At 45.4% G+C, this 9,660-nt stretch overlaps 1 protein-coding gene across 1 annotated transcript in view; it reads right to left on the bottom strand.

Moving 5' to 3' along the window:
- Positions 1-961: 961 nt before the first annotated feature.
- LOC137379590 (adenylate cyclase type 2-like) overlaps positions 962-9,660 on the bottom strand; it is a 606,709-nt gene continuing 598,010 nt past the window's right edge. Inside the window, exon 25 of the mRNA XM_068050644.1 lies at positions 962-1,114. Coding sequence (XP_067906745.1) covers positions 962-1,114 — 153 coding nt within the window. The remainder of the gene's footprint in view (positions 1,115-9,660) is intronic.

The following is a 9,660-nucleotide window of genomic DNA, read 5'->3' as shown; positions in this document are numbered from 1 at the left end:
CCTAGCCAGCAACGCCTACATTCCACGAACGAATAAAAATAAATGTGCCTGAAACTGGCTACAATGCTACGGTTAGTTTTGTTTAGGTGTACAACTGGAGGCTGTCACTTAAAAGGTAAGTTTCAAATTTTCACTTGTAGAGCTGTACTGAGGAGTACCATGGCTTGTATCCCTCTCGATTCCTTCCCGCCAGACTCTACAGAGGCCCTCACCCAGCATCTGAGTTATCCGATCTTGATGCATGTTCCCCATCACCACCCCAGCAACTTGCCTCTGGGGTTGTGGCTGGTGTCTGTAGTTTGTCGATACTGTCTTACTAAGGCTGGCGGATCCATTTGCCATGGTCCTGCCTCCAGCCTCATTAGGCATGAGCAGATATCACGGCCCCATTCGGGCTCGATCCAATTTTCAGGTCAGCAGTTCTTCTATACGGATATTAGTTATTCTAAAGTGCTTCGGGATGCAAAGACAATTTGTAATTAGTTTATTGAGTGAAGAGGATGGAGGAAAGGATAGTGAAAAGCTGATCCCTGGTGGCAGAAGCAGTAGTCTACATATCAAGGTAAATGAGGTCAACGTTAATGCATAAAAATGTACATTATGTTTTATTTTTCCATGGAATAACAACGAATGACAGATTTGTAAATAAAAGAACATACAAACTTTTAATGAATAAGTTATTACAAAACAATGTAACTTTAAATGCATGACACATTTGTAAAAACTGGCCCTTTTAGTTTGCTCAATTGAAGCAAATAAGGTGTCCACAGCACATGTGAGTGTTTCTAAACCTAAGAGTTTAGATGTAAGTAGCTCTACATATCCAAAACATAGGCAATGTAAGTGCAGCTAAGGACAGAGTCAAACCTATGTATAAACTGTAATTATTCAGACACTCTCTCAGAGGCTTGTCTTACTTTGCTGCTGAACATGTGATCATTGATGTTGAGCCTTCTTTTTCTCAGGTCACCAGATTTCCTTGCGACAGCGACCGTGTCATTTCTGCATTTACAAAATATGTTTTCAGCTCTCCTTTCCCTTTGACGTTTATTATTCCCCTGCATGTGCAGTTGTAGCCAAGAGTTTGTAAAATGTTACTGGTTTCTTCTGTGATCTAGAAAAGATTAAAAATGAACAAAAAAGACTCATTACTACAATAATTTATCCTGCACATATAATGCTCTATATTATTATATTCTTAATTCAGAGAAGGTTCACTAAGTTGATTCCTGGGATGAAGGGGTTGTCTGATGAGGAAAGGTTGAGCAGGTTGGGCCCATACACATTGGAGTTAAGAAGAATGAGAGGTGATCTTATTGAAATATACAAGATTATGAGAGGGCTTGAGCGGGTAGATGCTGACAGCATGCTTCCCCTCGTGGGGGAATCTAGAACTAAGGGGCACAGTTTCAGAATAAGGGGTCTCCCATTTAGGAAGGAAATGAGGAGGAATTTCTTCTCTGAGGGTCATTAATCTTTACAATTCTCTTCCTCAGAGAGCAGTGGAGGCTGGGTCATTGAATATATTCAAGGCTGAATTAGACAGATTTTTGATCTACAAAGGAGTCAAGGGTTATGGGGGGCAGGCAGGAAAGTGGAGTTGAAGCCAGGGTCAGATCAGCCATGATCTTATTGAATGGCGGAGCAGGCTCAAGGGGCCAAATGGCCTACTCCTGCACCTATTTTTTATGTTTTATGAGGTCTGTGTCTCTAACCTGGTGCTGTAAATATTACAACATAAATAGCATTTTGATATTTGGATGTTGGTTTTCCTTCTAGCTTTCCTTCCAGTTACTGCCCATTTTCAGATGGTTTATAGGGTGGTAAAAAGAGTCAATGGGATGGTAAGGTCAAATACCTTGATTCACTGCAAAGGAATTGCACCAAAATTAATATCCCCAAATGTTGCCATTCAGCTTTAATGCCTTCCTTGAGCCTACTCACCACAATTAAATAGTGGTGGGTAGGTGTGATCAACATACCTGCTCCCTTTCCTTCAACTTCTGTGACAAATAAAAATGAATGAGCAATAATAGCTGTGTCCTGCAGCCTGATACAGAATACACGGGGCCACTTTGTTTGCTGGAGCTGCACAGCAACCTCTTTGTTATTCTGGAGGTTCTGTCCGCTCTCTTTCTGTCACACTGAGGATACGGATTTTCCAATGGGAATCCCTTTATTCTTATGTTTTGAAGAGAGGATGAAGATATAGAAGAGACAGTTAGAGCGAGGTATCGCAGAAGTCATCAGTCCTAGTTTTCGCAGGTTATCACTTTCTCCGAAGGTTGTGCTTCCTCTCAGAGGCAACTGACGATTTGCCGCCCACTTCCACTAGAGGAACAGCACTGTCTGCATCAAAATCAATACTGCCATGAAGTTCTTTGCTATCGGATCCTTCTACCAACAACAACCTATATCTATATAGCGTTGTTAACGTTATAAAACATCCCAAGGCGTTTCACAGGAGCGTTATAAAACAAAATATGACACCGAACCACATAAGGAGATAATAAGTCAGATGACCAAAAAGATTTGAAGGAGTGTCTTAAAGTAGGAAAGCAAGGTAGAGAGATGGAGAGGTACAGAGAGGGTATTACAGAGCTTCGGGTCTAGGCAACTGAAGGCTCAGCCACCAAAGGTGGAGTGATTAAAATCGGGGATGCTCAAAATGCCAGAATTAGAGGAGCGCAGATATTTTGGAGGACTGTGGGGCTAGAGGAGATTACAGAGAAGGGGGGAGGGGTCGTGGGGGGTAGGGTTGCTGGAGGGGGGAAACGAGGCCATGAAGGATTTGAAAACAAGGATGAGAATTTTTAAATCAAGACGATGCTTGACTGGGAGCCAATGTAGGTCAGCAAGCACAGGTGATAGGCCAATGGGACTTGGTGAGTTTTAAGACACTAGCAGCAGAGATTAGATGGCCTCAAATTTACAGAGGGTAGAATGTGGGAGACCAGCCAGGAATGCATTGGAATCATCAAGTCTAGAGGTAAAAAAGCATGAGCGAAGGTTTCACCAATAGATGAGGTGAAGTCGGGTGATGTTACAGAGATAACGGGATGTTACAGGACTTCTGACTTTAACTCTGGATTCCTTCCTATTATCTCCTATCTGTTTCCCATCTTTTATGTAACCAGACACGTAACTTGAGCTCTCTCTAAGTCCAGTTGTGTGCACATTTTGATTGCTGCTCTGGACTCGGGGCCCATCAATCTATTTCCACTTTTGCTCTTTCTTTTTAACTTCTTTTCTTGTCACCCCTCCCAGCCCCCTCTCCTCTATTGTCCTGCCTCCTTTCACTTCTCCACTCTCAGGTACTCTGCCTCCCCAATTCCCTACCCAAACCCTTCAGTACTCCTCGATCTTCCTGCTCTCGTTGGCGTCACAGGCTTGACTCCCTCTTAGATAGGCCTACAGCTTCTCTCTGTGCCTCTCTTAGCATTCTTGATGGACTCATTGAGGCACTCGACACTGACTCATTATGTGCAGCAACCCCAATTTGCCCATCCTAGTCTCATTGACCTTCCCGCCCAGAATGCCCACTGGGGGCTAATCTTGTCAATCTTCTTCCTGTCCAACTCACCTTTCCCACTGCTGACTCTGTGGACTCTGCCAGTGGATCAGCTCCTACCACTGCTCTATGTATCTCCCTCTAGAATGTCCATTCATTTATGCACAAGGCCTTTGCCATCTATGAACTTATCGTGGATGATTGCATCGACATCATGGCCTTAACGGAAACCTGCCTGAGGAGTGATGACACCCTTCTTCTCCTTAATGAAGCCTCCCCGCCTGGTTACATCTTCCACCATTTGCCCCTCCAAGGCAGTAATGGTGGCAGCGTGGCACTTATCACCAGATCATACCTTGGCCTGACCCCCTTCTCCTCTGGCCCTTTCTCCTCTTTTGAGCATCTCACCTTCTTCCACACTTCTCACCTCTCTTTTGATATCATCATTCTCTACCACCCTTCCAAATATGATAAAAACATGTCTCACCGAGATATCTTCACTGTTTTCCTCCCACAGCCTCTGCACTGAATGGCTTCTCATTCTCGGTGATTTCCACCTCCATCTTAACTCATCATGTTCTCTTTCCTCTGAATTCACTACCCTCTTATCCTCCCTAAGTCGCTCCCTGCGTATAAACTCCCCAACTCATATTCATGGCCACCCCCTTGATCTTGCCACCTCACATAGTCTTGCTAGTCTCACTGTATCAATCACAGATAAAGCCATTTCTGATCACTTTCTTGTATCACTCTCCACTCACATCCTCCTTCACCGCCTCAACCCTATCTCCTTCTGTATCCATCCCTGGAAAAAAAATTATCCTCCAATTCACTTACAACTGCACTTTCAAAATCCCAACTTTGGCCCTCCATTTGCCACAACATTTCTGCAGCTGATGACTTGCTGAACTGCACCCTCACCTCCACCTTTGATGCGCTGGTTCCGAATAAAACCATTACTCTCTCTCAACCTAGCCATCCCCCCTGGAATGGTCTTCATCTACACTCCTTTAAGTCCAAGGAATGCGGACTTGAAAGACTTGGCGGACAACATAAAACACTATTGGGTCCTGTTCTCGTCTGCTAAAACTGCTCACTATTCCAGGATCATCCTGGAATGCAAAGAAATCCCCTGGCTTCTTTTCTCTACTGCAAACCATCTTCTTAAATCCCTCTTCCCTGTCCCCTCCACCCTCACCTCCAACAATAAGTGTGAGGAGCTCATGGGCTTCTTTGTCATGATGATTGAGACCATCCGCTCAGCTGCCTCTGCCGCCTCCCTCTCTTCCACTAGCCCACCGGGCCAGACTTCCTCTAATGCTAGACCCTGCCCTAGCCCTGAACACGCACATTTCTCCAGTTTCTCTCCTATCTCCCATCATGCTTTCTCTGAGCTCATCTCACGAGACCCACTTCCTGCTACCTCGACCCTACTCCCACTAAACTACTGACCACCCAACATCTCCTTCTGGTCCCCATGTTAGCTGATATTGTTAATGGTTCTCTCTCTTCAGGTGTTATCCCTATCTTCTTTAAATCTCCCGTCATCACCCCTCTCAAAAAAACCCTTGACCCCACCATCCTTGCAAACTACCGTCCCATCTCCAACCTCCCTTTCCTTTCCAAAGTCCTTGAATATGTTGTTGCTCCCAAATCTGTGCCCATCGTTCCATCAACTCCATTTTTGAATCCCTCCAATCAGATTTCTTCTCCTGCCACTGTACCGAAACAGTTCTTATCAAAGTCACAAATGACATCTTATGTGTTACGACCAGGTGAGAAAGGTGTCTAGGGGTTCCCTGTGGCAGTTCAACTAGGTGAGACATCACCCTCACGCTTTCTCTGCCCCCTAGAGGTCTTTCTTTGTCTCTGCAGGTACCTGTAAATGCTGTTAGCAACTATGGTGGGGTGCTTCTAGAGTCTGCATTTATGTAGGAGGATGTGGAGTCTGATTTTTCAAACTTTTCAGGGTTGGCTGATTGGACAGTAGGGGTTTTCATCCAGGATTCCTCCCGGACTTCCTTTAACCTGCCCTCTTGGTCACTTTTTCCCCTTCCCTGCCCCTTTTGTTCTCGGTGGGAGTTCCTTACTGTATACCAGCCCTCTGCTGAAGGGTCCTCCTAACACCAGTACAGGACTTAGGGGTACAGGTTTCATTGTAGGTTGGGGTTTCCCCTCAACCTGGCACATATGACAACTCCTGCAGTACTCCACCACACCTTTGTGGAGTTTTGGCCAGTCAAACTGCTGTCTTATGCGGGCTTAGTTTTTCGTATACCAGCATGTACAGCCACTGTAGTCTCGTGGGCCCTTCTTAATATTTCTCCCCTGTTCCTCTGTGGCACCACTAACTGGTGAACTACTGTCCACTCCTTGCTCTCAGGTCTGTGAGGACTCCATTTCCTCATCGGTACCTCATTCTTTAAATAGTAACAATCTGGGACTCCCTCTACTTCACTTTCAGACTGGGCAGCCAGTGCTAACTCTTGCAATACTGGATTGGCTCGCTGAGCCTCAGCTAGGGAAAATCCATTTAATTAATTCCCTGGGTCTCCTAACTTTCCAAAGAAAGTCTCGGACAGGCAGACCTCATGGTCATCTGCCTGCAGTGCCAATGCAGTCTCCTCTGGGGGAGCTGGTTTGATCATGGCCTGATCTACTACACATTCAGGGAAACTGCAGGGGACCATCTTCTGACACTGCCCTGTTTCTCTGACCTCCTGCGGTCTTTCTTTCACTACTGTGGGGGCTACCACCTTCACCCCTGCCAGATCATTACCTAGGAGCAGGTCAACCCCATTCACAGGCAGACTAGGGACAATCCCTATGGTCACCAGTCCCGAAACTAGGTCGTACTCCAGGTGCACCCGGCGTACAGGTACAGGCTTACACTGTCCTCCAATATCATTCACCACCATCCTGGTGTTCACTGCACTCTCTGGGGTAAGGTCAGGCCTTTACCCAGTAAAAGGGATCTAGTGGCCCCTGTGTCCCTGAGAATTACTATGGGCTTGCTGGCCCCACTTGAGGGGTATGGGGTTACTTTCCCTTCAAACACAAAACCCTGATAACCTTCAGGAATCCTATTAGCTTTTTCTGCACTTGCCGCACTAAGCTTCCTGGGTTGCACTCTTACTGCAGTTAAAGCCACAGCTTGTTCTGCTGTGCTTTCCATCAGGGTCCCGTCTTCACTGAGCAGGTGTGCTCTGATTAACCCTACAGGTTTTCCCTTTAGTTTCCAGCGGTCAGCTTTTAAATGCCCTGCTTTATTACAATGGAGGCACACAGGTCTCCGGGTCTCACTCTTGCGCACAGCACCTTCCTTTTTGGCTGGAGGAGGGCCCCCTATGTCTCCTGCTTTCCTTTCTCTCCCAGGACTGCCTAGGCGGAGATCACCTTTCCACCCTTTGTCCTTCTCGGATTTGTGGGGGTGATTAGGAAAGGTTCTCCCCTGGGAAACCAACTTATAAATTAAAGCAAACTCATCGACCGGAACAGCCGCTTGCCAGGCTCTCTGAACCCGCTGCTCCTCTACATGGGTCTTTATTGAGAGTGGGAGAGAGTTTTTAAATTCCTCTAACAGAACTACTTCCCTGAGATTCTCATAACTAAGCTGTACTTTAAGAGCCCTCAGCCACCTGTCAAAAGCCAGCTGCTTACTTCTTTCAAACTCCAGATAAGTTTGATTAGCTTGCTTCTTAAGGGTTCTAAACTTTTGGCGATAGGCTTCGGGTACTAATTCATATGCCCCGAGGACAGCAATTTTGGTCAGTTCATAATTTGATGAACTCTCATCTGGTAACATAGAATAAACCTCATGGGCTTTTCCAGTTTTCTTTCTTTGTAGTAAAAGAGACCAGGTCTCAGCTGGCCATTTTAGCTACCTTGCCAGTTTATCAAAAGACACAAAAAATTCTTCCACATCTTCCTCATTGAATTCTGGGATTAAATGAGCTAATTTTAACAATTCTGTACCCATCCCTGAGTTACACTTCTCCATATTAGCCATAATTTCACTGGGGTTACTCTGTCGCCCCCTAGTTAACTCAAGCCGCTTCAACTCTCTTTCTACGCATTCTTTCTGGAATATTCTTTCACTCTCTCTCTCCTTTCTCTCTTGTTTCTTCTCCTGTCTTTCTTTCTCTTCACATTCCTTCTGGAAGGCTCTCGCTTTCTCCATCTCCTGCGTCTCCCTTTCTTTTTCCCTCTCCTACCTCTCTCTCTTTTTTTCTCTTTCTTCTAATTCAAGTTTCCTCTGTTCTAATTGTATCTTTGCTAACATACCCTGTCAGATTCTGCTTCTAACCCTGTTTCTGTTTCTTCAGATTCAAGGGAAAAATGGTTGGCCACTAGCCTTTGGAGTTCAGACTTCCGAGACTTGTCATGTACAGTGATCCCACACTGCTCAGTCATTTTTCTCAACTCCTCCACAGACAGTGCTTTTAACTTATCCCAACTTACTTCACCCTGGCTAGGAGAGCTACTACCTTCAGTTGCAGACATGTTAGTATTCAATCATACACAACCAATATGCAAAAATGTCCTTCCAGCCAGGGGCTTGGCAACCCCTTGTAATAGGCCTTCTCTTCTTCCCAGAAACAATTTGAAATTTAATGTCCATGTGGTGAAATTAATGTGCCTCATTCTTGCAGGTGGAGGCCTGCATGACTCATGTTACAAAGGTAAACTTTCACTCCTTGTCCTTTTCGATCTGTTTGCAGCCTTTGACACAGTTGACCACACCATCCTGTTCCAGCGCCTCTCCACTGTTGTCCAGCTGAGCGGAACTACTCTTACCTGGTTCCATTCTTATCTATCTAAATGCAGCCAGTGTATCACTTGCAATTGCTTCTCTTCCTGGTCCTACACCGTTAGCTTTGGTGTTCCCCAAGCATCTATGCTTGGCCCCCTCCTATTTCTCATCTAAATACTGGCCCTTCGCAACATCATCCGAAAACAGAGAGTTTTGCTACCCAGCTCTAACTCATCACCGCTTCTCTCAATTCCTCCACTGTTGCTAAATTATCAGACCTCTTATCCAACATCCAGTACTGATGAGCAGAAACTTCCTCCAATTAAATATTGGGAAGACTGAAGCCATTGTTTTCGGTCCCTGCTCTAAATTCCGTCCCCTAGCTACCTACTCCATCCCCCTCCATGGCAAAAATTTGAGATTAAACCAGTCTGTTCGCCACCTTGGTGTCACATGTGACCTCAAGATAAGCTTCTGACTTCATATTCGAGCCATTACTAAGACTGCCTATTTACACCTCCATAACATTCAGGCAGCATTTGGTGATCTTTGTCACATTAGTCACGTAGGATCTCATTGCTGTTGCTCTTTTCAGCAGGCCACCCAGTTTATTTTCTTCTCAATGAAACCAGCTAAACAGACAGCTATCCAATTCTACAGACTGAGAGGATTCCTACAGGAGTAAGGAGTAATTGCTGAATGTTAGAGTGTGATGCCAATGACCTTATCCTGCATTTGTTTGCTCACATTGTAAGAGATATTGAGGCGCTACAGAAAGTTCAGAGGAGGGTCATTCAATAAATACCTAGTTTCAAGATCCTGAGCTATCAAAATTGGTTCAGAGAGCTGGGAGAATTGATTGAAGTATTTAAAAAGATGAAGGAACTAGACTGTGTACACATGGACCGATTATTTGAATTGAATAAGTTTGGAGAATGAGTTAGGGAGAATGAATTAGTAGTTCAATGAGGAGTACAGGAAAGCATGCAAAGAGCAGCACCAGGCATACCTAAAAATGAGATGCCAACCTGGTGAAGCTACAAAACAGGACTGCATGCATGCTAAACAGCGAAAGCAGCATGCAACTGCCAGAGCTAGGCGATCCCGCCACAGACAGATCAGATCAAAGCTCTGTATCCTGCCACAGCCAGTTGTGAATTAAGCAACTAACTGAAGGTGCAGGCTCCACAAACATCCCCATCCTCAATGATGGGGGAGCCTGGCACGTCAGTGCAAAAGACAAAGCTGAAGCATTTGCAACCATCTTCAGCCAGAAGTGCTGAGTGGATGATACATTTTGGCATCCTCCGGAGGTCCACAGCATCACAGGTGTCAGTCTTCAGCCAATTCGATTCACTCTCTGGGATAGCAGGAAATGACTGAAGGCACTGGATAC

The sequence above is a fragment of the Heterodontus francisci genome, chromosome 2 (genome assembly GCF_036365525.1).
Source record: "Heterodontus francisci isolate sHetFra1 chromosome 2, sHetFra1.hap1, whole genome shotgun sequence".
Classification (NCBI taxonomy): domain Eukaryota; kingdom Metazoa; phylum Chordata; class Chondrichthyes; order Heterodontiformes; family Heterodontidae; genus Heterodontus; species Heterodontus francisci.
Note: the sequence above shows the minus strand (reverse complement) of the source record. Positions and strands in the feature narration are given on the sequence as shown.